This window comes from Hippoglossus stenolepis, chromosome 17, assembly GCF_022539355.2.
Source record: "Hippoglossus stenolepis isolate QCI-W04-F060 chromosome 17, HSTE1.2, whole genome shotgun sequence".
In the NCBI taxonomy this organism is placed as follows: domain Eukaryota; kingdom Metazoa; phylum Chordata; class Actinopteri; order Pleuronectiformes; family Pleuronectidae; genus Hippoglossus; species Hippoglossus stenolepis.
In genome coordinates, this window is record NC_061499.1 from 12725282 (window position 1) to 12752656 (window position 27375).

General features: G+C 42.9%; 3 protein-coding genes across 6 annotated transcripts in view; 2 read left to right on the forward strand and 1 right to left on the reverse strand.

Moving 5' to 3' along the window:
- On the forward strand, positions 1–11611 carry casd1 (CAS1 domain containing 1). Its single transcript, XM_035182385.2, has 18 exons — positions 1–294; positions 1406–1502; positions 1806–1926; positions 2572–2616; positions 2728–2790; positions 2905–2949; positions 3064–3187; positions 4344–4558; positions 4667–5086; positions 5187–5276; positions 5362–5481; positions 5666–5822; positions 5999–6078; positions 6400–6501; positions 6632–6772; positions 7108–7185; positions 8393–8485; positions 8644–11611. The coding sequence occupies exons 1-18, from the start codon at positions 63–65 to the stop codon at positions 8911–8913; spliced, it is 2493 nt and encodes an 830-aa protein (XP_035038276.1). The 5' UTR covers positions 1–62; the 3' UTR covers positions 8914–11611.
- Positions 11612–11713: 102 nt separating this feature from the next.
- sgce (sarcoglycan, epsilon) lies at positions 11714–23335 on the reverse strand. 4 transcript variants are annotated; one of them, XM_035182386.2, is made up of 13 exons: positions 23143–23335; positions 21775–21882; positions 18508–18630; positions 17884–18041; positions 17437–17509; positions 15751–15949; positions 15054–15216; positions 14539–14753; positions 14034–14060; positions 13352–13540; positions 12942–12985; positions 12259–12296; positions 11714–12117 (listed from the first exon to the last, which is right to left on the reverse strand). In XM_035182386.2, exons 1-13 carry the CDS (start codon positions 23186–23188, stop codon positions 12067–12069), a joined length of 1434 nt encoding a protein of 477 aa, XP_035038277.1. In that variant the 5' UTR covers positions 23189–23335; the 3' UTR covers positions 11714–12066. The 4 variants fall into 4 exon arrangements, with proteins under 4 accessions (XP_035038277.1, XP_035038280.1, XP_035038278.1 ...); XM_035182389.2 differs by lacking the exon at positions 21775–21882; XM_035182387.2 differs by lacking the exon at positions 14034–14060.
- The window catches only part of ppp1r9a (protein phosphatase 1, regulatory subunit 9A), a 53623-nt gene continuing 47401 nt past the window's right edge, over positions 21154–27375 (forward strand). Inside the window, exon 1 of the mRNA XM_035182380.2 lies at positions 21154–21436. The gene's annotated coding sequence lies outside the window, so the exon portion shown is untranslated. The remainder of the gene's footprint in view (positions 21437–27375) is intronic.

A 27375-nucleotide genomic window follows, 5' to 3' on the forward strand; every position in this document is an offset into this window, starting at 1 on the left:
AACATTAAACCCCGGGACCCTCTGACCCTCACGCCGCTCTGCACCTGCTGTGAGCGGCGGTGATGGAGGAGGCGGTGCCCGGGCAGGTGGAGCCGCTGCGCCGGGAGCAGCCGCCGCCGCCGCTACACTGCACAGCTGCTGGTTGTCATGGAGGAGCAAAGATGGCGGTCCTGGCCTACAGCCTGGGTAAACGCGAAATAAACCAACACTTCACCATCAAAAACGCCAAAGTCATCTCGCTGACGGTCGTGCTGCTGCTGCTGCTGTTCCACGCAGCCTCGCGGTACCATGGAGGTGAGTCTCCCCCCGTTTGTTCAACTTAGTGCGGACGCAGCCGCCGACCGCAGCTAATGCTAACGTTAGCCCCGCTAGCTGCCCTGCGCTCCTCGGTCCGCAGCCTCTGTCCCGTGCCGCTGGTGACACGTACGGACGCTGCGGCTCGTTGTAAAGCAGAGGGGACACCCCGCCGAGTCGATTCAACAGCAGCAGCAGCACTGACTTCTACCGTCGGTGCTGCTGCTGCTAACAGAATCAAGCTAACGCACCGCTTTTTATCTGTGTTTACATGCTCCGATCAGCACACGCCTGGTTACTGCTGGGAGAAGCCATGTGTCCGATGCTGGGACCAACAATAGACACAACAGTGTCATTAGCACCGGGAGGCCAGTGCTTATTTACATCGGCAGCTTTGGCCCGTCTGCTAACAGAAGAAATAAATGCTAAATATGAATGTAGCGTTAACTTTGCAGCAGCCTGGCGTCTGTGTCAGGTCTGTGACAAGTTTGCATTAGCCTGTCTGGTGGAGATTAGTTAGCTGCAGAGGCTTACTGCACTGGAGGCTCGTTTCAGGTGTTCAAAAGGTTGCATCTCCGTTTATGCACATTAAAAATCTGCACCCCCCCACAACACAGCGACGACACAAAGCCCAGATCAGGACTGAATTCTAGGCATGGCACACGTCCACCTCGCAGCTGGGTCGCAGAGTGTGTGCACGTCCATCATGAAAAGGGATCGGAACCAGAGACCTGTGTGCGCGCACTGGGAGCAGCTGCTCTGGCTGCCGATGACACTGAAAATGCCCCTCGTCTCTCGCCAGCCCGCTGATCCTCCATGTTCTCTGGTTTCTATGGGTTGATTCACTTGTGGGTGACTCTATTCATTTTGCACATAAATGAATAGCTGGCGAGATTTATCCTCGAGCTAAATTGCTGATGACTTCATCTCGTGCTACGGCCCCTAGCAGAGCCCCGCATTGTGCCCTGGTCCTTTGACAGCACTGAATGAAAAGCCAGGGCACCATTGAGACAGCAACTTTCAGTCATAGTTGCAGAGGAGCAGAGGCTGAAAGCGAGATGTGTGTCTTTGTCTGGTCTTACTGGTGGCTTCTCTGTGTCTTTGCCTGCAGGCGGAGACTCCTGCGAATGGCTTCTGTCTAGAGGACGCTACTTGGGGGAGAACGTATGGCAGCCTTATGGCTGCATGATGCACAAATACAAAAGCATGTGAGTCACACACACTGTTGCAAGGTTACTGTATAATGTACACAATATATTTGAGACTACGTGTGTAGCATTGATGGGTGAGGTGTGTTTGTGTGTGTGTATCTGTCAGTAAGGATGGATGAGTAACCCTTGAGCTAAATAACCAATTTAGAAGATATATCACATGGACAAACAGCGTGTAATAGGATCCCCTTTTAATGAAGTTACTACTGGAGACGAACCATCAGGCAGATGAGTGATTGCCATCTGCTGTGCAGATAAACAGTTTTCAGATTCCTCACCATACATTTTTTTGTCTTACAGTGAGGCCAAAACCTGCCTTGCTGAAAAGCGGGTGGCCTTTGTTGGAGATTCACGAATCAGGCAGCTATTTTACTCCTTCGTCAAAATTATAGACCCTGAAAGGAGAGAGGATGGAAACAAGGTAAATATGAGAAACGGCAGCATGTGAACCCTTCTTGTCTGTTAATCTTTCAGACGACAGACACAAAAAGGAGTAGGGTATCTATAGATCTACATATTTAAAGCACAGCTACATAAAAGCATTGGTGTACACATAGTCAGACATTGTTCCATTTTCTCCCGGCTTGTTCCAGCCTTGCAACTGCAGTGTGGCTGATCCATTAAATGTTCCAAATAAGAATATGTTAGGTAGAGCAGAGAGAGATGGAGCTGTCTGTATTAATCACAACAGCTTAGGAAACAGGGCTGCCGGTGTCTACAGTTAATACTTATTTTACTTGTACACTTTCCCAGTTCCCTCAAACATTTATTGACCAGGGGGGAAAACAACCCTCTTTCTCATTGGCTTTGCAATACTTTGCTTAAATGACACCATACCAAATGTAGGCCTGACTATTGTAGTGTACCATTTGCACTTCTGTAAATATAATGAGGCCCGTCAGACACAATTTTGATAGTACAATGGTTTGCAGAAAAATCCAGCACGGAGATACATGACAATATGCAGCAGTCACAGCTATTTCTGTCTGATCTTGTGCTGTTAAAGAGAAGAACAGTATCAGCCTAACAGACTTTCTCTGTGTCTGTCCCCATGTAATGTCTGAAGCATGAGGACATTTCCTTTGAAGAAGAGAGTTCTTCTGTGAATGTGGTGAGCTATTTCTGGATGTGTTTTTTTTTTTTCTCTCCTGTTCTCAGTCTGTAAAAACACAATCGCTATAAATCTTTTAAAAAAACATCCCCGTTCTTTTTTTGTGTTTAGGACTTCCTGTGGTATCCAGAAGCAAATAATTCAATGAAGGAGCGTTTGATATCATGGACACACGTGAGTTCTGTTATTTAAAAAGTGGGGAGGGGAGAGAGTTTCACAGACCTGAAATTGTCAGGGTGGGTTGGATATGGATTTGCTGGTAACTGCAGATTTACTCCTGTGTTGCAGGAAGCGTCAGTAAAGCCAGATGTTGTCATCCTTGGAGCCGCCACTGTAAGCTGTATAAATAAGTGCTTAGCAGAGCTTGCACATTTCTTGATAAACAAAATAAAGATGTTGGCTGAGTTGTGTCAATCTTAATTGTATCTATTTATGTGCCCACTGCAGTGGTCCATCAAGTTGCACAGCGGCAGCAGCGAGGCCCTGCAGCAGTACAAAGTCAACCTGACAGCCATCGCTGTGCATCTCGAGAGGCTGGCTGACCATGGAGAGGTCTACTGGGTGCTGCAAGGTAAGCAGTTCTTCCACACTCCCAAATCTGGTAGAAAACTCAAGATGGCAGCTTTTTATTGCTCTGTTTACACCCGGCATTTACATGCATCCTGGGCGATCTGATCACAAGTGGATCGCTCAAAGTGCAGTTGTGAAAGCAAAGCTGCCACACTTGTGTAGAGATCTGATTGCTCAAGCCAGATTTGGAGTCGGTCTGCACATTGACCACATCCTTTTAGCAATGTGTTTGCGACCTCATATTCAACGGATGTGGTCTGCATAAGAAGAAGTACCCATTCACCTTCTAAAATTGTTAAAGTTCTTTTTGTCCACGACATCTGAAAAGTACCTTTTATTATAATAAGGCCACAGAGATATATTAAGAAACATCTTGGGAAATTTAGCTTGAGACCCAGTCTGTGTTGCTTTGACTTCTTCCTCTTTAAATTCCCATCAGACTAGGAACAGGAAGTGCATTGCTGCCCCAAGGCAGTTAAAAGCAACAACACACTTGGTCTTTAAAACCAGAAGTGATTTACATGTTAATTTGCATACGAGCGGGGAAGTGAGACGTGATCATGCATCGCACGTGTGGAGATGCATTCTAATTCCAGGTGTGAACGAAAATCCTTAGAGCCGATCTGATCACCCCAGATTCTACTTAACACTAGACTGGCACGCAATAGAGCCCACACCTCTGTCAAGGACCAACAGTCATGGTAGATTCAATCAAGCTGCTCCAAATTTCATATCAGAGATATCAGATCCCTGAATATACCATATTTTGTAAAGATCCATTAGTTGTCCTTGCATAAATTAGTGAAAATGTCAAAAAATACCCACATCTCATCCTTCCACCGAGTTTTAATAAAATCAAGTTCTTGTTTAATCCTACTAACAAACAGACAAAGGGCAATGAAAACATAACATCCTTGCTGGATGTAATAAACAGAGCCTGTAATCATTCATCTTAGTCAGGGTGGTAAAACATTACTGCCTCTTCTCTTCACTACAATGATTCATCTCGTATGTGATTGCCGCATCATTTCAGTGTCTGTTCGTATTTTTTGATAATTTCACACATGTGAATCGCAGACCTTTATGAATATCAACTTCTCGTGTATGCACCTACTCATCTGAACCTTTCTTCACACCATCACACCACTGCCCTGTAGACCCAGTTAATGAGGAGGTGCTGAGTGAGAACAGGAAAATGATCACCAACCAACAGCTGGAGCTGTACAACGAGGCGGCGGCGGACGTGCTCAACAGCAGCAAGCGTAGCGGCAGGTCCCGGGTCAAGCTGTTGGCCGCGTCCCGTCAGGCAGCACTGGAAACCATCGGCCAGTCAGACGACGGCCTGCACCTGCCCGAAAGCACCAGGAATGTGGTAGGCAGGATATCATGTCATAATGTCACGCAGCACGGTTGTTTTTATTGTTAACTTTGAAGGCTGCTCACATCCTCCTCACACCATCCCGTGTAATTCTCCTGTCAGGGGGCCATGGTGCTCATAAACTCCATGTGCAACAAGCTACTGAGGCCAATCGACGGCTCCTGCTGCCAAACGTTACCACCCCCCAACTTCCTGCAGAAAATGGCGGCGTGTTTCTTCCTGGGCTCGGCCCTGGTCTTCCTGGTCCTCCACGTCCTTGGCAACAACCGCCACCGCCGACCTGTGCCCCCTGATGTGGAGAGCCTCGAGGAGAAGAAGCCAGCGACTGCAGCTGTCCCCTTCGGTCCAAAGGCGCCCTTCCACGCTCTCTGCAGGATGGGCCTCATTATGGGCTATTTTTACCTTTGTGACAGAGCAGATGTGTTCATGAAGGAGCAGAAGTTCTACACACACTCCAAGTTCTTCATTCCGCTCATCTATATATTTGTGTTGGGAGTGTTTTACAGCGAGAACAGCAAGGAGGTGAGACAGGAAGTGCTCAGTTTAATTAATGTAATGATGCACAAAGTTTATTTTGAGTTTCTGAATTCAAATCCGGTTCAAATATGTTTCTCTCGCACAGACCAAATTACTCAACCGGGAGCAAACAGAGGAGTGGAAGGGCTGGATGCAGCTCGTCATCCTCATCTATCACATATCTGGTGCCAGCGCTGTGAGTTATAAATATGTCTCCTCCACAAATATGTGGGAGAAAGCTGCTTTGAGGAGGTGTTTATTGATATTTGTGTGTGTTCCAGTTCATTCCAGTGTACATGCACGTGCGGGTGCTGGTGGCAGCGTACCTGTTTCAGACCGGCTATGGACACTTCTCCTTTTTCTGGCTGAAAGGAGACTTTGGACTGTATAGAGTGTGCCAGGTGAGGGTACAGTCAGTCACTCAGTTACACTTTAACCAGGAAATTATGACTCAACCCAGCCCATATGTTTGTACTTCAGGATGACGTACCACCATCTTATTGACGACAAAGCAAATGTAGCTGTTTGTTATCATTTTTACCAAGTGTCTTTATGTAATCCTGTAAATCATTTACCCCACGCCAGGTGCTTTTCCGTCTGAACTTCCTGGTCTTGGTGCTGTGTGTCGTAATGGACAGACCCTATCAGTTCTATTACTTCGTCCCATTGGTCACCTTCTGGTTTGTCATCATCTACGCTACGCTGGGCATGTGGCCCCAGATCCTGCAGAAGAAAGCCAACAGTAGGTGTCATGACTGATTCCAAATAAAGAAACTTTCACTGTATTTGTTTCACTCGCTTGCATCATAGTTCTCGAATATGTGAGTCAATACACACAATTATTCTACACAATAAATGTGATGCTTGTCACAAATGTCATCAGCAGGGTCACTAATGTCGGTCTTGTTTTCTGAACAGGCAGCGGGATATGGCACCTCGGGGTGTTGGCGAAGTTACTGGGCCTCCTGTTGTTCATAAGCTTCTTTGCATTTTCACAGGTGAAACAAAAATATCTTAACCTGATCAGTAAAGACTGTAATCTCACTTTAGTTCTGATTTGGTTAAACTTAAAATAATATTATGCTGCAGGTTTTATATTGATTTTATATGAACAATCCCGTGTGAGAGGCGTTTATGGTGACGTGTCAATATAACTTGTTTACAAAGCACAGTTTGAAAACAAGATTTTCAAATACAAGAATGCTGCATTTGATCATTGTTTTTGCCTAAATTATAAAAAAAATGGATGGATATACATACAAAATCGGAATGGGAACTACATTTAACGTCTGAACTATGCTCTCATGTTTTTGGTTCAGGGTTTCTTCGAGAGCATCTTCTCCATGTGGCCCATCTCCAATTTCTTTGAGCTGAACGGAAGTATCCACGAGTGGTGGTTCAGATGGAAGCTGGACCGATTTGTAAGTCAAACGTTTGAGCATCAACCCGTTCTGTCAAATGCAAGATGACATTAGAAGCTTCTTCAAGTGGCACAAAGTTTTTGGAACTTGTAGAACAGCCTTGTTTGAATGTGTTACTGTTCTTTTGCAGGCTGTGATCCACGGCATGTTATTCGCCTTCATCTATCTGGTGCTGCAGAAGCTTCAGGTGCTGTCCGAGGGAAAAGGAGATGCTCTGTTCCCTGGCAGGATCTCCAACCTGCTTCTCTTCCTCTCTGTCGTCTCCTTCATAGTAAGACTTCTCATCTTATTGTGAAAAAATTTGCCGCTTGCAACAGCAGCTTAGGAGAGGATTGTTACAGACTGAGGGGTTGATACTTGGGTAAATACCACACCTGGAAACTCAACCCCAACTGTCTGCTCTTTGCGTTATAAGAATGTTCTTACTTAAGAGTTTGCTCATCTGTTAGCTATGCAGAATGTAACACAAACTCAGTTTAGTGACCTGATCTATTCATCTCACATGGATAACTACGATCCTGTGCCTCATATGTTGCACTTCCTTGTGTTTGTTTAAACCGAAGATAAAGAACCTGTTACCCAACTGCTCCTCTTCCTCGTTTCTAGACTTACTCAATATGGGCCAGCAGCTGCAACACCAAAACCGAGTGCAATGAGATGCATCCTTACATCTCTGTGGTCCAGGTACAATAATTATCTTTTTTATGGCTCTCTGCCTGTAATAACTGTTGATCCTAATACTTTTGATTGTGTGTGTGTGTGTGTGTGTGTGTGTGTGTGTGTGTGTGTGTGTGTGTGTGTGTGTGTGTGTGTGTGTGTGTGTGTGTGTGTGTGTGTGTGTGTGTGTGTGTGTGTGTGTGTGTGTGTGTATATATAGTGTTTTATATTTGTGATTCTAGATGAGCTTCTAGATGAGCTTTTAGATGCCATGATCCAAACTGCATGACTGAATTTAGAATGTAATAACAAGGGAGTTCCCGGTTTTCTTAAGGCTGAAGATAGCACTGGTATATTTATAGTCGATCCCACTGGGGAACTGGGCTGAATATAAGGTCACCGACTGCATAGTTTAACTTTCTTTCACCCAAACCATGAGATTTGTTTGGGCCCTCTTTTGGGTTGGTCCTGTTTATACGTGACATCAGCATGCATCCTGGATCGTCCAGATAAACTGCCCAAGATGTTTCATTGTCAGAATACATTTCTGTGAACTGGAGGAATTAGATTTTCCCGGGACACATTCACATACAACCCACTGCTGAATATTGCCTGAGTGATTGGATCTCAATGCAGGTTGGGTGCATTTACGCATGTACTTTGAGCTGTTCACCTACAGGGTGGCCGCAGGTCCTTAAACATGATTAAATTGTCTAAAATCAGATTGGGTTGGATTGGATCACAGCCAAAGGTCACTACCAATATTCCTCTCAGCTGCCAGACGATTGGTTTATGCTTTCTAGTAGCCAGCATGCTAGTTTGTTTATGAACATGGGGAAATCCAAGGTTAATGATAAATTGCTTGAGAATGAAGAGCACTTGTGGTGGTTAAAGCCAGTGCGTGGACCTGCTATTGAAGCAAACTGTTCCTTTTAAACTTGGGACAATGGGGATAAAGGCAGTGGAGTCACTTGTGGTGTGTTTTCCATTGCCAGTTTGGTCTTAGATTTCATTTCAAGTGGTCATACAAAGTCTTAAATTGAGCTTGTTAGTCGCTGTAGACACCCTGCATGTTCAGACAGGTACAAAGAGGGCCTCTGTGACTGTATATCACACTAACTTGAGTGTGAATGACTCCTTTTACTTCAGCCCACAACAAATGATAAGAATCAGAACAGAACAGTCTGTCACAATACTTTGACTCTGAATGGTCTCTGTCTTCTGTTGTCCACAGATTCTGGCCTTCATTCTTATCAGGAACATTCCTGGCTACGCCCGATCTATATATAGCTCCTTCTTCGCATGGTTCGGAAAGATCTCCTTGGAGGTAAGATGGACGTTACAATACTTCAGAAACAACTCAGAGTCCTCACCGGCTCTGTGTGTGAGGTTGTGTGGCTCCCTGGAAGTAAACGATTTTAAAAGGAGGAAATGAGCACAAATTTCATGACCCACTATTCATCATGCATTGTTTGTCTCCCCCAGCTGTTCATATGCCAGTATCACATCTGGCTGGCGGCAGACACCAAGGGGATCTTAGTCCTGATTCCGGGGAACCCTTCACTCAACATCATGGTCAGCACCTTCATCTTTGTCTGTGTGGCTCATGAGATTTCCCTCATCACCAACGACCTGGCCCAGGTGGTCATCCCCAAAGACAGCGTGGCCCTGCTGAAGAGGCTGGGGGCCGTGGGGCTCCTCAGTCTGGTTGTGCTGCTGCTTGCCAGGGGCAGCCAGTCCACTCCTAGCCCCTGATGGGACTCCTTTGATGGAGAGGGCTTGGTAACCCGCTAAGCCCTCTGCTGAGACTGAGGTGAGGTACGGATGCAAGCCAGGAGCTGGCCCGGGGCTTGAGGCTACTGGTGGCCGCAGGAGACGGCGTCAGCAGCGGTAGCTCAAAGAACACGTGGGAGATCAGATTCTCACTGCTTGCCGTGTTTGAGCAGAATCTGTACTTTTTTTTTTACTGCTGTGAAAGTCGCACACTGAAGAAAAGAAAAAATGCCCAGAAAAAGGAGGGGACTGCTTCTTTTGAAGGGCAAAATCGCAAGAGAGAAAAAAAGAACAAAAAAAAAAAACGCTCCAAAAGTTTACATTCTCTGCATTCAACAGAAGAGCGGAGGAGGAATTTTTATTTGGAACAAAAACAGGTCCTCTCATTTCAAGACCCTTGTGCTTGCTGTGTGAATTTTTTGCAGCGTCGCTTCTATTCAGCCAAACAAAAAAAACAGGCTTCTTCTGTCACTTAACAGTACTTCCTGTCATTACTTCGATCTGGAAGGGGTCACCAGACACACACTCCGTCCACGTGGCAGTTGCAGCTGAAAGTGTTTTTTTTTTGTTTTTTTTGCTCAGGTGGATCCATAATCCACATATTCAGATATCTACACTTGTAGGATTCAAATGTTCCGTTGGGCTGCATTCACTGATCAGCAGTGCTTTGTACAGTATTTTCCAGTGACTTTTTAAAAAATAGTGTGAGATATCTAAATATGCAATATATGGACCAACAATATGGTTTGCGTGATCAAAAAAACAGTTGAGTAAAAAACAAAAATTGGAGTGAAATTGTGGATTTGTTGGAACCTCCCTCAACATATTTTTGCGATTGTTTTTGTGAGTTACTTTAAAAAAACGTTTGCCTTGTTCTGAAAGGTACTGTGGTCACCTGCTATAGCCCTGAAATTCTATGTGATATGTACAGTATTTAATGATTTAAATTAAGCTTATATTTTATACAATGGTTTTTTTTTTTGGGGCTTTGTTTTATTCTCACGCCCATGACTGCTTGTTTGTGCAGGAAGTATTACATTGATAATTTTCTACTGCCTCAGATACACACCACAGAGATTGAGCCTTTACAGTCCACTCCCCCATCGGTCCTATAAGCAGCTGACTTCAGAGTCTGTGTATATTTGTATGATAGAGTGAGATATTTATTTTCTACAGTCAGGCTTCATCAGTGTTTTTAGTCCTTCATTAAAAACATGCCTCATAGCTCTGTTGTAAAATGCTGGGTTGCACATATTGTACAATAGGGCTAAAAGCTGACTATTCACGCTCCCCTCTGCTGCCACAGCCGGTAAACTCTTTGGTCAGCGAACAAGCGATGTGTTGAGACGGAATGCCTTTCGAACATGCAGCTTTTGCTCAGTGGCTTATACACGCGGAACATCTCCAGATGTACGTGGTCACGTCTGCGATGTAGCCTGGGATCACAATCTTCCGTCACTTCGCACTTTGCATCGGGGCCACATCAACATTTTAAAAAATACAGAACTACTTTGTAATGCACTGACTGAGCTGAGGAGACGTATTACTGTAGGTCAAAGAGAAATCTTGTATATTTCGTCATCTGACAAATGGTCTATGTCGCTGCTTATTTATCTTCACAGACGTTTAGGAGATCGGCCCTTTCATTATAAGGCCTGCGTTCTTCTTCTCATCTCTGAGGGGGAAACGTTTAACAAGGTACCAGTGCAGATACGTCATGTACCCAAACCCATTTTTACTGGAGGAATCTGATGCTTAGCTAAGATGATTTGGCAGAAAAGAAAAGAGAATATTGTAAGACCCAAACTGTCTTGCATACGATTTTAGAGTTGCGTATTATAAAGCCCGACTGATACGGATTTTGGGGTAAAAAAGTTATGATATCGATGCATCGGCTGATACATATATTTAAAATAAACAATATACATTGCCAACGATTTAAAAAGTATCAAATATAAAAATATTTGTATTTTAGCCCTTGTTTTCATATATTTTAAAAATGCAATTCTGCACTGACAGTAACTATAAATACAAAAAAACAGAAATAGAATCAATTATAAAACACTAAACTAAATTGTATACATAAATGCACTTTTCTGCATTGTTTATTCTGTCAAATAAAAAATTCAAATTGCCACATACTGCCAAAAAAACCCAATACGTGTGTGTGAAGGGCTCATATCTGCTAATACGATCGGACAAGTGTTTTTATCGTCGGGCTCTAGATATTTTCATCTACCGTGTTGTAGTTAATGATCCCAGTGTCAAGTCGTTTTCTACACATTTATGTAGCTTCCCTTTATAAAGAAAAAATTGTCTCACAAACTGCAACTTTCAAGGCCGCTCCCACCATCCATCTGATTGTGTACAGGTTGTGTAGTTAGCCAAGCGCCAAGTCAATTTGTAATTTGTTTCACGTCCTTGTATAGATGAGACTGGCATTTCCATGCTGCAATTTCCTTTTTATGTGTAAAGTTTACTGACCTGTTCTCCCGTCTATAACCGATGAACAGCTATATATTTGGTAACTTTTTTCAGGCCTTCATGGATCTCTTTGGTCGTGTAAAAGCAACAACTATTTATACCCCAGTGCAGGGCCTGTTACATGTACATTCTTTTGTGATGTCTTTAAAAAAATGTGAAATATATCCACATTATTTATAAATGCCTTTATTCTGTTGTACATTGTTAATAATTATTTCATATAATGTGCTTTTTTGGCCTCCATGTCATTCAGACGTTACTGTTGTCCTGTTTATTAATGGTTTTTACATCCAGTAAAAACAATTTTGAAATATTTTATTGTCCTCATGTGACACATTACATATAACACATGACATGACCACATGTAAAACGCCCTCTCTTTCCTTTAAGAGGTCCATTGTGCAAAGCAAGTAAAAATACAAACACCGTGGTTTCAACATTTACACATATATCCCAAAATATTTTATAATCTTCATCATTAGCTAAGCTTTTATATTCTCTGTCACACTCTCACTCTTTAAGGTGTAAGTGCATGTGGATGATAAAACTTTGTAAAGACACTTCTGAGGCATGCAGATTGGCACAAGTGTTAGAAAAACACAAATATATAGATATGGAAACTACTGTAGCTCCGACACCGGTGTTTTCTGGTCACAAATTAAGGGCTTCGGCCACCTTTCTCTCCTCAGGAATACCATTTACCTAGAATAGACACAAAGAACCACACATGAAAAATATGATGAGATGTTAGACGTGTTTAGCAGAAGATCTGAAATAACCTCATGGATAAAAATAACTCACAAATCAGCAACATTAAGTGATAAACAGAGCAGCGGTACCCACCTCTAACCTTCGAAACGTTGACATGACATAACTATCTCCTTCGTTAGCAGTGAACAGAGAGAGCAGTGTGGTTAGTTGAGCATGCAGGCCACTACCATGCACACAGGAGGGCGCTAACACACCAACACCAGGGAAAAACGATTAGCTCTCAGTAAGCTGTGTCTAAATGAGTGAAGTCTGGGAATTTGTGTTGATTTTTTATTGTACCTTCGCCAAGGAGGTTATGTTCATAGTCGTGTGTCTGTCTAGATTACAAGACTTAAAGAAATGATTTCCATGAAATTTTGTAGAGGCGGGCTGGGCATAACCCGACCTCAGATTCAGGTGAACATTTAAGTTGTATTTTTTTACATTTTCACCAAATTCCCATGAAAAAAATAATTAGATCTTGATGAAAAGAATCAGGCATATTTAGGGAACTGTCATCTCTGAGTGTGTGTAATTTAACCGAATTTAAAGCGACTGTTGGGCCTTGGCGGAGGTACTGTATGCGCTCTACTCTAGATTTTACAGTGAATGATCTGTACATTGTGCTGACACCTACTTGTGCATACACCTCAACCATGTATCAGCATCTTAATTTATACAATTTTTTAACATCTAAATTGAGCAGTTTCACCACATATCACACATACAGGAACAGTGAGGCAGGCCGTTATATAAAGGCTGGAGGTAGAACTAACCTGATGGCCGCTGCTGTGGTATCGTAATCTGATTCTGCAGGTTCCTGGAATCACAAACAGTGATATTATGGCAAACACACATGAGCCTTTCATATCATGTGAAAACACTTTGTACTTAAACATTTTTCCAGTATCAAGCCCATTAGTAAAAATCATGGGACGGCTTGAAGCTCTTAAGCTGTGGTTGTATTTTTCTAAAGGCCTGACTCGCTCGCTGCAGCTTTAGCACTAAACATGGAACAGTTAGAGACCTGAAAACAAGATTAAACCATAAGGCTGTTGTTTCGACTCATATTTCCCCCTGTTGACGCCTGTAAGCCATACATCTGTGGGCCTGCTAATGAGCCCGAGTGGTCATTATGAGCGTGTGAATTTGTTTTTTCGCGTTTATGTGTAATCCCTGTACTCACGTCTGTGTCTGCATGAGGGGCATGCTGGTGGTCTCGTAGTTGTCGGGGTGGAGGGGCGGCACCACCTCGCCGCTGACCGGGTTGAAGACGGGCAGAGTGGAGAGCGGCCAGGAGATCTCGCGGTTCTTAGACATGCTCCGCAGCTCCTTGGTGGACTTCTGGATGGAGCTGTGGTGAACCAGCTGGATGCTGGGGAGGGCAGAGGCAGTGGAGCTCAGTCAGTGTGAGCGTGTGATGTTGTCGTGTGCGCGCTGGTGTTAATTTGTGTTGTCCCTTTTGCAATGCTTTATCTACAGAGCGATATTAAGACATTTTGTATGAGCCAGCGATTTGTGTCTGCCGCGGTGAGATATGCATGCTCCACAGAAATCACCCGCTGTCACCTATCTCTGTGTCTGACTCATGGTGCGAGATACTTTATGTTCTCAATCTTCAAGGCTCGGGACATTTGAAAAGCAATCACTGCTAACGGCGAGAACTCCTGTCGTCTGTTCATTAGATTTTTGAGCAGCCCACTGGATGAATGGATGTCAACACACAGATGAGCTGATGAATGGTTATGAGGAAGCAGTCAGTGACAACATAGACAACAAAACTGCGAAACCAAAAAGAGAGGAGGAGGAGGAGGGGGGGGCGGAAACAGCCAAAATAAAGAGAAACACATGAGAGGTAAAACACTTACTCTGGTGTTTGCATGTTTCTTTTTTCCCTAGAAACAAAACAAAATGGATGAATTAAATACTAATATTAATAGTTAAAGAGACAGCTACACACACGTGAATGGTATGATGAGTAAAGACTGTGTGGAAATGCTGATGGGGCGTGGAACATTGAGGCAATGAGGGGGCACGTCTCTCCCAGCCTGTAGATGATGGAGAATGATGAAAGGATTTTTAACGGATGGATGAGCATCGATGTCATGCCTTTCGCTTCGAAACATCAAGATGTGCATGACAACATTAACAAAAACCAATGACAGAAATGTATGGGCAACTTAATAATTGTGGCGGGCACAACTGGATGGTGATGACAAGCTGCAGTTCCAATCCAGATTGTTTTTTACTAACTGCCCTGCACTAACCTTTCTGTCTCACTGTCTTTCATGTCACTGCCACTGCTCTCCTCACATGTTTGTCTGGGTGTCTGGTGCAGTAGTTGCATAGAAATGTAAGACCAAGCACACTTACACCCCTTCACGCCGGCAGCACATAGTGTAGCCGAGGATGAAGAAGAGGACTACAGCCACGGCAAAGGGAACGGCCAGCGTGATGAGGAAGTCGTAGAAGTAGTCCCGGTTCTTCAAAGACTCAGAGGGGGGGTTGTACTCCCCAAATTCAGGCAGGATCCCTGTGCCTGGATCAGGACGGGTTATGTATACCGGGACTACTTTGTGGATGTCAACCTGGAGAAATAAGTATGAGCAAGCAAGTGATGTGATTAACCCAAGTACAATTTATTATATTTATCATTAAAGCTGGAATTGGTAATCCTGGAACTCATTTGATCCGAATGAAAAGATCGGCTGCGAGGGCCACAGACATTTCTTTAGAGATGACTTTATTTATTCACTGCTATCAGAACATGAAGATGATTTTATCAATTAAGCTAAAAAAGTGTTTCAGAAACAACTTACCAACGCTACATTTAATGTTACTTAAAAAAACAGAGTTTTTAAACCGTGTTGGTGCGAGAGAATCCTCACCAGAGAAATCTTACACCAGTCGATTTGAAACTGAGCTCTGAACTTCTTGTCGCAGCTGATGACCGGCTCCATCTCCTGACTGCAGCGCAGCTGGTTGTGTGGGCTCTCCACCTCCCGCAGGCACGACGAGAAGGGAACATCAGCTCCAACCATCACGTACACTCTAGGGAGAGGAAGAGGGGAGAGAAGACGGAGCATTCATCTACATGTTTGTGCCGAGGATAGTGATCGTCGGAGCGTTTCCTCTCCACCGAGTGTTCTCCTCGACGCTTTCATCTTCCAAATCGTCAGCATGAATCTTTGATGCATAACTTATGGCAGTTCATGTGGGCTATTCCCCTCTGAACTGAACCAACTGACAGTGTCTATCAGGGCTGACAGCCTCGTGTGTTCATCTAACTCAAAGCGATCTGAGCGTCCCCAAGGCGCCAATTAAATAAAATGTCAAGAGTGGTATGAGTGGGCTGGAAATGTTGGCAAATTGTTTGATTGAGGAAGGTGAAGAGGTCATTGATGAGGGGAATCTTAATGTGAGTTAGGCCTCATGATTTTTGCATTAAATCCCACACATTTTTTTATTTTTATATGAGCAAATGTGGAGGCAAGTAGATCCAAAACTTATATTGGAAAATAAAAACCATTATTTAAAAAAACATCCATCTACAACTACTTGAAATCAAGTCCAGTTCAACCTCACCCCTCTTTGAGGTTATTGATGGGCAGAGGCACGCGGCCGCCACGGTCCAGTGCCGAGGTGATGTTGATGGCGTTGAGTCGCTCGGGCTGCCATATGTTCTTCACAGCTCCGAGGAAGTCCCCCAGCACCTCACTGGCCAGCATTTCCTCCACATTCATGTTTTTGATGTAAAACTCGGCCTGGTAGGGCAGAGGGAACTCTGTGCACAGGAGATGAAAAGGAGGAACTTAGATTAAGGGCTGAAAACATTGAGAAGGAAATGAGGTGGGAGGGAAGAAGCTAAAATGATAGATTAGAGGATTACCGCACTGTAAAGACCAGAACGTGAAATCGCTCGGCTCGTTATGATTGTTCAATTATTTGAGCTAAGAATATTTAATGGCTTTGTAAACTTCACTCAATACTTAGTTTATGGAGGCCAGACAAGTTAAAAACAGGGTCTACAGAGGAAGTCTGCAGGGGTTTTCACAGAGACTGGGGTCTACTGATAATTTCTGTGGGGGTTTGTGTCCACATGCTAGACCTCCGCTCATCTCTCTTCAAGGGAGACATGATGTCTCAGAGGTAAAATGTAACATATTGTATAATGATGAAAGATAAAATGACCAGAACAAAATTTTGCTATTGAATTGGCCCAAACATTTTAAAATGCAGTGCCGTGATTTGCCCTAAAATTCTACGTTTTCTTAACCTTTTAATTTTTGTAGTGTGTCCATAAACCTGAAAAACGTGCGCTGATGCTGTGATGTTCTGCTGACGAAGACATCATTATTTCTTCATTACTGCTGCTTAGTTGACGCTGACTTCACCGGTCTGTCTAGCAGACGCTGGTGTGTCGGCTGGTGTGACTTGGCCTACTTCAGGGGCCAGATGGCACGTGACATCACAGCACAGGGAAAGTGATGTCACATTAGTGCCACAAACATCTGCTGTGCATTCATCCGACTCAGTTCATATTGTGCTGCGTGTACCGTGACTGGTCGACAAGCCAACGCGCAAAACACAGAGATGCACAGATGTGAGGTGAGGTCGCAAAGATGAACAGGAGCGGCTGTGTCCAAATAAATACGAAAAAACCATTACGCTTCAACACAGGACGTTGTTATTGACAGAAGCCACAACATAGACTGATTTATGATGGCTGACCTGAGGTGATACTTCACAAAAGGTCAGTATATTAATTAATGGAGATGTTTTATTTTAGAGGAATAATAAATATATTTGACTGTTGACAAAATATCACCCGAATGCAGTTTTCTTATTTGTAATTGCAGATGTTCAAATTTCTAAACACCATCTGCTTATGTAGATCATGTCACATGATAAAAACTTCTAGTGCAGCAACTAAATGCGCCTAAATATGCTGTTTACAAGGTCAAGAATTGACGTTTAAGCTCAACAAGTTTTCAGATCTAAACAAAAATACGAACACAGTTATACTGTGGCAAATCTCAAGAACCCATTGGTTAATCGACAAATAGACAAATGTATCAATAGATAAATGAACACATGCTACATTATAGCTCTTTTTTGATTACTGCTTGTTGACAGAAGTAATTAAAGACAACATTTTCTCTTCAGTGAAGTTCATTACTTCGAGGGCTGAACGTGCGCCCAGGATTTAATCAGTGAAGTTGCACAGTCTGATCTCTGTTTGCTCTAAGCTCTCCTACTGGCGCCTCTTACCTTCTGTACCCATGATGTTTATGACCAAGTTGTGCCGTGCTGTCTCGAAAGTGCGTCGGTTATAGGCGGTAATCTGCAACACACAAGGATGAAAGTTTAAGCCCAGATCAGTGCAGCTTATATGGCAGCAGCCCCCTGGACAAGTCTGAGCTTGATGCAGGACGCGGGCCCTGTACCCAGCTGAGACACCGTATAGAGGCACACGTGCACCTCTGGGAACGTTAAGCCTTTTGTGAAAATAATTTTTACAGTAGCTTATAGGCAGACAGAGAAAGCACAACACTGTCTTCCGTTTCGCTCACTGATCATTTCACACCCTGCCTTCATTTTCTTCAAACATTTTAGCACAGAAAGCATCCTTAGCACTTAGCATTCCTTATCCTGTCTTGACGTAATCAGCAGAAGCACAATTCACTGCCCTTTGAAAGCGGTCCAGCAGCCACCCACCTCTATGACAGTGGGCCTGCCAACATTGTTTGCAGTGGGCGATCCGTAGAGCACTCCGTCGCTGTGCGGCGTCCTCTGAATGTAACGCAGCCAGCCAGGCCTGTCTGGGTAACCCATCAAGTTGGTGTTGAAAGTGATCGGGTCATTGATGGCATCGCCTGCAGGGAAACAGACTCCATTTATAAAGTCATAATGACCCCTAAAGTTCACATTAACACATATATATTCTAACACTCACACACCGATAGAACATCATTTGGGGTTTACTATCTTGTCCAAGGGCACTTTGATATCGAGGAGCTGGGGATTGAACCATCGTCCTTATCATTAGGGGGCCTGCCTTGCCTCCTGAGTCACAGCAGGGGCAGTATTTTGGGGGGCACCCAGATGTTCCATTCTGGGTCACAACCAATTCAGTAACTTACATTTAGACCCATTAGCTGGATTGTGGAATTTCTGGCATGGGCAGCTCTGCATTTTCTACTGGTGAAATATGACTCACAATGTATTATGGTAATTATAAGAGTAAAATGTCTCAATGACATTTAGCTAATCAAATAGTTAGACAGAAATTTGTATCAATTACTACGACAAAGTCAAACTGGGGCTGTAATGAGGTTGTACCTGATTTGGGATAGGGAGGGAACTCTCCTTTAAAGTACTCTCTTTCCAGAACATGGACGAACAGGACTCCAGCGGATGGGTAGACGTTACGGTCTGCGTGAGCCCTCGACAAGATGGTGACCACTGAAATACAGAATTCAAATAAACAGAGAGAATTAGCTTCTGAGAGAAGAACAATTTCTACTGTGTGTTATTTGTCATTAATGGCCGGCAACCAGCACTAACTATAAAAGAACAGACAGTGGTATTAGAGGTGAAAAGGTTTGAGTCGCAGGTACTCGCTGAACTACTTCACACTTTGAGAATCACGATGATTGATCCGTCTACTTTTGAATTCTTGAGGTAAATAAAAGAGTTTTCATACACAGTCCAGTCACGGTCAGGCAAAGAAGGCAAACACTCATATTATTAGCGAGTGGAAACACTCAAATCTTGTCCACAGGATTACAAGCTGTTAAAACAATGAATCTCATTGGTGTGTGGCTGACATGCTGTGAGTTAGAACAGCAGTAATGAGCGTCATTTAGCCTGTGCTGAGTTGTTTTCACGCCCTCATCTCACTTTGTCTACATTATGCTCTCTTGCTAAGCCCCACTCCGTTTGAAACACAAACACTTAATCTTCATTTGCGAAGGGAGTCGCTTGGAAATCGGCAGCCCCTTGACAAAAGTGGATATACTGTAGAAGAGGGGCTCTCCCTCTTTTTTTTCTGCATCTCTCTCTTTTGCTAATTCACCCTTTTTTGCTCACTTGTGGTTTTTCCGCCTTGGAGCATTTTTGCGCAGCATTTCTCTCTTTTCACTGTTTTTTGACCCTTTTTCCCTCTCTCTACCTCAGTGGGTGGGCACTCCATTTTTATTAACCATGGGAGACTGTGTACAAGGAAGAAGAGGAGGAAGGAGGGAGGGAGACAAACACAATTTGAACTGTTCTCTCCCGCAGAAACACAACTCCAGGCGAAGCTTTAGGAAGAGGAAAGCTTTAAGCCTCTATGTGCATTCCCCTTTCCTTATTTAGACATTTATTTATCTCCCGATTCATCCTCAACCAAACATTTCTACATTATTATAATCAGATCCCTGCATCTGCACTGTAAGCCCTCTCTTTGAACAGAAGCTGATTTCTAAGGAGAATCTCTGCTGAAGAGAGTAATAGAGCAGGATTTACATTTTAATCCAGGACCATGAAAAGAGGAAGTCAGCATGTGATCTATTAGCAGAGTGCACAAAGGAGGTTAAGATTAGGTGACACAGTAAGCTCCAGATTAATAAGTGAGTCCAAATCTACAATGCCAAATTGCCTAACTGCAGTCTAAGTGACACTGAGGAGCTGTTGGAAGTTAAAAACTGTCCCATATGTGTGATAAACTGAGCCACATCTGTGGCCACTAAGAAGAGAGACGCTGGACAAGCCATATGTCCCATGTCCCCAAGGGCCGGCTCACAGCTAGATACAATCAATAGCATTTAACGGCCACTAAATACTCATAGAAATCCGAGATCCACTGCATCTCTCTCCAATGGCAGATTGAGAAGGTTCCACCTGACTAATCCACATGATAGCTTTTCTTGACGCCACCCGTGACATTAGGATCTAGGTTATTCAGAGATCGAGAATAAAACCTCATTCACTTTCTGCACCCCGCTTGGCGCCCTCTGTGATGACTCCAGTCGATCCGTGAATCCCGCTCTGAATGCAGACTCTCAGCTTCTATTAAGCGACCCGTTGGGCCTCATCAATTCTTCACCATGCACTCCCACAGTCCCAGTTCAAGGTCAAGCACCGGCTATTCTTTTCTTCTCAGAGGCCGACTGGATGCGGTGTAAACATTTGTGACACGTCCTCGGAGGAGACAGGCAGGACATACAAGCGAGCCCAGATGGCCTGGTCTTGCCTAATAGGCTGCGGAATAAGAAATGACCTGTGGGATTTGAGATGTGTTTTAGCCTATCAACATTAACGCTTTGATGACAGCAAACAATTAGGCCTGACACACACTTCTGGCCCTCTTCTGTTAGCCAGCCTAGCTAGCAGGTTACTACTAGACTGTGCCCCCCCCCACCCACCATTGATTCCTATAGAGCAGCCAGCATGAGTACAGATCACTGACTAAGCTACGTTGAGGCTCTGCTAATAGCATCAGATCTGATTATATGTGGCGAGCTGATGCCCTGCCAGGCCTTCTCGAGATGATGACCTGCAGCACTCTTAGTGTGCATAATACATCACCAATTAAAGGTTAATACAAAACTATCCGCTGTAAATTCATCTGTCGGCTCCAGCTGTAGGGCAAAAGCTGAGTCAGAGGTGCATTGTGCTGAACACAGTATGAGACTGTTGCGTAATAACTGTGCTCACAAACGTATAAGAGTATAAGTATTATCTATTAAATAGCTGTTGTAAGAGATTTAATTTCTGAAACCAACACAAACATCCATAAATATCACGCTATTTGACTAACAGAGCTTGAAGTGGGGCTGAAATTGCTAACTAGATTTATTGCTTTCCTGCGCCGACCTTGGACTGAGGTCTCAGGAGTGATGTTTTAGAAAAAACACCTTTGGCATCGTGGAGAGAATAAACCACCCTTGTCCCTTTAATGGCTCTAGGTAACTGAGGCCTGTAGCTAGTTGAGGCAGAGTCAGTCGGGGAGGGTTGTTCTTTAGATCTGTTTAACCAGTCTCATATATGCATGTTGTCAGGGTCAGGAGGAATGCATGTGCTTCTTTGGTGTTTGGTGGGGAAACACAGACAACAAGGATTGCTCTTGTTTGGGCCAAAGCTTTGGTTTGCTGCCAGTTGATGGGTCTGAGCCTCGCTCTTGTGAGCACAGACCTGGAAGTGAAAGTAGTTGGTGTCACAACAAGCAGAAGTCGATGACTAAGGAAAAGAGCTGGACACGAAGCAGCCGGGTAAATCTTCTATAAAGGTAATAAAATCACACATTTGTCAATTGAAGAGGTTATGTGTCACCACAATGTTGAATCGCTGCTGTAAAGTGTCAGTAAGTTATGTTAAACAGACTTTTGTTTCATAGTTAATGATTTAGGATAATTTCAAAATCTAGCAAGCGCAAGGTTTAGCCCAGATTTCAGCAAACTGCTATTACAACAAACATAAGTGGGCCAAGTCTGTGAAGCCGCCGACTATTGAAAACAATAATGCCAGTATTAATGGGGAACCAGTTGAGCGTGTCACTGTGTTATGACAGGCGGGAGGGGACAGCAGGTCAACAAATGAAGCGCACCACTGCACACACCCACTCACCGTCTCTGTACAAGGCTGTTCTCTGCTTCAAGCCCATGGATCGCTCCATGCTGGCATTTCTCTCAAGTAACGTGTCGTGTTTCGTGTCATTGGCACATGCAAAGTAAACTATTGGATCAATAAATCAAAAGCATGAGTGGAACAAGTGTGTCTGTCATAGGCATTCTGAACTATACATGAGTGTGTCAGCTTGTTTATCACAGCTAGCTAAAACCGGTGCTGTCTGATAACAGAGCTGACTTAAATCCTACCAGCACAAACTTTAAGAGGAGTGAAATAGAAAGTAGAAACTGACAAAAATGAAATAAAACCTTAAAATCTGAGAAAAATAAAAAATAGATAGGTATGACATAATAGGCAATGGAAATCATAAATGTTTTAATCCTCAATAAAAAATTTTTTGTATGGAATGGAAACACTGCTTCTCCATGTTTTGTTTTGTGGGTGGCATAAGAAACCTGTTACAGGCGTCCTGAGAGGCCTGAATGGTACGTTTACACTTAAAGATGAGATAAGATGAAAATGTATTGATCCTCACACTGGGGAAATTGAATGAATGACGTAGGCAAGAGAATAAAAACGATTTAAAGTATGTAAATTATATACACCTTTCACTGTGGTGGTTTGTATAGAAATGTTATGAAGTAAAGTGCAGTGGCACAGGGTGACGAAACCACCATTATCTTGGTGCTGGGAAAAAAAACAGGATTTATAGTCTGTAAAACTGTGGATTCAAGGACATGTAATAACCAAACTCTTCATGATCATATGATTAATTTCAGGGGCCCTGTGATAAACTGCTTTATTATTATTAGATAACTAATAAAGTTGTTATTTAAAATAGTTTTTGTTCACAAACAATGCACAAGTGTATAAGCTGCTATAACAATTAATATAATAATATAACTCTGATATTGTGTGTTATTGTTGTGTAAATCTATTCCCCAAGTGTAACTAAGCACAAAGTGAGCTGCTAATCTACTAATAAGCCCTTTATAGTATAAATTCTATGTGTCTATATATGTAAACAAAGGCCTGCTCCAGGGGAAATATGCTTTTTCCCCAAAAGGACATTAAAGCTAAAATGAACGACTAGCAAGGCAACATTAACCATTAGCATTCTGTTCTTCTCCATAGATTTAATACACAGCAGAGAGCACCGCGTTTAGCTTGAATGCTAACACACACTCCACCATAATAACGGTGCTGCTGTCAGTGGTTAGCCTTGTTTTCCATGTCTCCTCCTCCTCCTCGGAAAAAATGAGCTAACTGCGGGCTAACGGGCTAGCTAACTAGCATCAGGAAAAACCCAGAGCTAACGAGGGAACGAAAAAAGCCCGTGATTTCCCCCCACGAATCGATACGTACCCGCGGACAGCCACACCGCGACAGCTGCAGCCGACATGGTGCTCATCCCCCTCGTGGATCTCTCATGGAAGTGTGTTGTTTTATATGGTATTTATCTGAATCGCCACCGGGCTCTGACAGACATAGTAATAAGCATCCTGCAGCAGTCCTCCCCTCCGCCTCCCTCCTCCGCTGGACACAGAGACGCCTCTCATTGGCTGAACATCTGGATGGAAAAACATGGCTGTCTCGTAAAACTGAGGCAAAAAAATAAAAAAAATAATAATTATGTGAGATCACGTTCATGAGAGAAAATAGATTTGACTGGGATTTGATTCAGATCAAACTGAAGTAGTGAGCTCATGACCTTGTCTTCAACATGCAGATTTTATTGTCTCTCACATTTAGTCCACTTCACAACAAGATGCTTTTGACACAGGGTGGGTTTTTAATGGCATGTTAATCTAGTCTTTTTTCGAATTTGAATATTAATAATAATATGAATAACTTTACATATTGTATGTTATAGTTTTACTGCACCTTTTAAAACAGCCCTTGACAAAAAGGACAAAGAAAAGCAAGAATACAAGACATCTAAGATAAGACGCAAATGAATACAATGTCATTTCAAATCAAAGACAGGAAATTATACATAGCACAAATCGAAGATGGCCGATAATATGATTTAATAATAATGCCAAGAGAAAGAAACATAAGAGTAAGTAATACCCCACATATTGACTCGTGATGACAGAAAACACACACTCACACACAGGTTTACACAACTATCCTGATTAGGATTTACATTCAATGTGGACCAAACCAAAACTTTTTACCTATAACCTTAACAATGACCAGTTCATACCTCACACTAACCTTAACCTAACCACAATTCACACATGACCCCTAACCTTAACCATCACTGCTTAATACCGTCAACTGAACCTAATTCATCAGGCCATTGAAAGTGCGGAGCAGCTAATATGTCCTTTCTTTCCCAAAATGTCCTCATTCCGTAAGGTCTTGGCTCACAAGGATATAAGTACACACAGAAACAGACTTACAAACACACAATCACACACACACACACTGGGACATGACCTCCTGAGCCCAGCTGTAAGAGGACACAGACGTGTTTAAGAAGTGTGCTCCAATCTGCTCACACCCCCTGCAGAGACAGTGGCAGCAGACAGATGGTCGTGTTTTTTGGCCCCTTGGCTCCCACTCAGGCCTGCTAAAGGGCAGCTGGACTTTTAATGATTCACCCCTCACACTGATGTCACCCACCGCTAAGAGAGCACTCCTGCTCCTGCAGAAAAAGCATCCTAACTCTCACTATGATGAGCCGACAGTGGTCGCCAATTGGCTCTGGTTTGAGTGAATTTGTGTTTGATTCATTTCCTCCTCCGTGGTGATAAACACGATGCCATTCATCCTCTGCGCTCTACAGTGCGTGGCTGTTCTGTTCTCACACCCTCCCTCCTTCCCCTCAAGATTATTTTTAGGGTTGCTTAGCAACATCTTCACAGAGTCAGTATTTGGACCAGGTATCAATGCATCACAACAGTCACTAAAAGACCTATGCATGCACTAAGATGCAGGAAAATACAACATTTCTCTCTTGACAGGTGGGTAAGGTTAAAGCCAAATCAGTCAGTTTCATATTGATTTGAATTGATTTCACTCCAGTTCTGTTTCAGCGTTGTCGACACTAAGTTTTTGTTTACACTGTGCTGAATTTGCTTGTTTTTAATAGTGAATTGAGATGATGAAAGTCTCCTGTCTCCTACTTATTTCCTGCATCCACTCCCGGTTCTCTTAAGGGCTGTTAATGCATGTGAGGGTAAAACTTGTCACTGCTTATTTCAGTGCACCTGCAGTCCAGCACTGAAAAATCTAATTGACTTTGAGTACTGAATATGGCAACACGGCAAACCAAACCAACTGTGTGGAGCAAATAGTCAAACCATTGCTTTAAGTGGGTTCAGCATGAAATTAAATTATTACATAATCGTGTAAATTGCACAAATGCACAAATTCATAAATAACATTAATATAAGAGAAGCGCACAAATACAATTCAAGCGTAAAGAGGATTTTATATGCTCGATCTGATGAATCACATCTACTCTTTAAATGAATTATGATAAAACTTCCAACTTGATTCACACTTGCAACCTCTGCTTACGAAATAAATACGCAAGCAACGCTGCCGTGTATTATAACACGCCAGAACCAATTATACAACTCAGTCATCTTTGTTTAAATAATCACACATTCAGATGCTGACAAAGCTTCCTTTCTAGTGCTTCATCACATGGATTAAGTCCCGTGTTTTAGACGGTGTGTCTGTTGACTCCTGCGTGACCCAGGCAGCTTGAGTTTTTACGCTGTGATCTGCTTCATCATAACACGTTTGAAATATTAATGCACGGAGATTCATTTGGGAAAGAGACGGCAAATTTCAGAGTTTGTTTCATACTACTCTCATAATATGTATTTAATCAAGCAAGGCAAAAAAAAAAGGAGCTGTGTAAAAGTAAACATCCCAGAAGATGCTTTTGGGCACAGGAAAGATGACAAAAATATGAGAATAGACCAAGACACTCTCGCAGTGGAGAAATGAAAAGGCCTCTATTAGTGTGACTAATGCTTGGCCAGTATAAAGGCAATGCACTTACATGTTGCAGCAGTCTGGTCTTCATCAGGGCGACTAACCTGAAGTACAGGAAGAATATAGGCCTGTGAGATATCAGGGAGTGACGTCATAGGCTTATTATCACAATAGACAGACGTCCACAGAGGGACAGGGTGTCATAATGCCATCAGGACTTTTAATGACAAATACCCGATGACTAATCATTTCAGGCTGGTCATGTGAGCACCAATTCTTTGAAGGTTATGGCTTGCGAGGTAGTCCCTTGTTCTTGGGACACAACATGAGAAACTTTTGGGATTTTCTGCCTTCAGGCCATGGTATATCCAGGTCTAAATAAAGAAATCAATTATTCCCCCTACTATAACTAGGTTTGTTTTATAACTTGAATCATGAAGTGAAGTGTTCATGTGTTCTAGTCTTTGATGTTTATATTTTCTGTGCAGGCTCATTTGTTGTTGTTTTTTTCTACTGTCTAATTGTGGCTATTTTCGTCCGGCTCGAGTCACCTGCTCTGTCTATGGTGATGATGAACCTATGGGCCACTTCCTGATATCTCAGGTCTATCCTTGGTGGATGTATGCTATTCTAATTCATCTTTGCTATACAGTAGCCACACTTTAATTTTTCCACAGCAAGAGTGCCTTGGTTTATTTTCTTTTTTTATGTATTTAATCGTGTTGGGTTTGTAAGCCAACTTTATTAGCTATCATATTATTGCACTCTCCTTAAACAACTAAGTTAATGTGCAGCTGCTGCTACATATAGACTTATGTGATGGAGTAAGATAAGATAAGATAAGATAAGACTTTATTAATCACAAAGGAAATTCTTGTGCCAGCTTGCTATAGATTACTGTACAGTACAATACATAGTAGAAAATAATACAGTGAATAAAAACAATAAGGAATTAAATGTAAAATTTGTAACTCTAACCAGTGCATGAAAGTAAAAAAACAATTTTAAACTCTCTTAATTATGCAATATTCACTGTGCTATATTCACTCTGTCTGTGCAATACAATGGTTCATGTACAATCCATTCACTGTACATATTCTCACACTGCACATATTTTTCATGTTTTTACACTATATAATATATTCCATTCATATTTTTCTATATGTTTTTATATTCCTTACATTATTATTATCCTTACACTCAGGTATTGCATGTTACTTAATACTTACTGATGCCTATTTGTGACTCTTGCTGCTGTAATATTGCAAATTCCCCCCATTGTGGGACTTATAAAAGATTATCTTATCTTATCTTAAATGAGAGTAAGCTAAGCATACAATAAGTATGTTACATTAGACAGAGAAGCTAATACTAAACTAAGTAGAAATGAAATGATAAAGGTTAAAGATGTATTGATTTAATCTAGTCTGCTCTCAATATAAACTCCTCAAGCCCACCTGGTGGTCCTCACACCTCAGTTTGGCTGAACACCTAACCTGCTGAACATCCATCCACACAGCCAGGGTGACCTTTGACCCTCCAGCACCACACCCAGACCCGGGTGATGGACAGTGAGGTTGTGTACAGTGTGTGTGTGTGTGTGTGTGTGTGTGTGTGTGCTGGTATGCGTGCCCACACTGC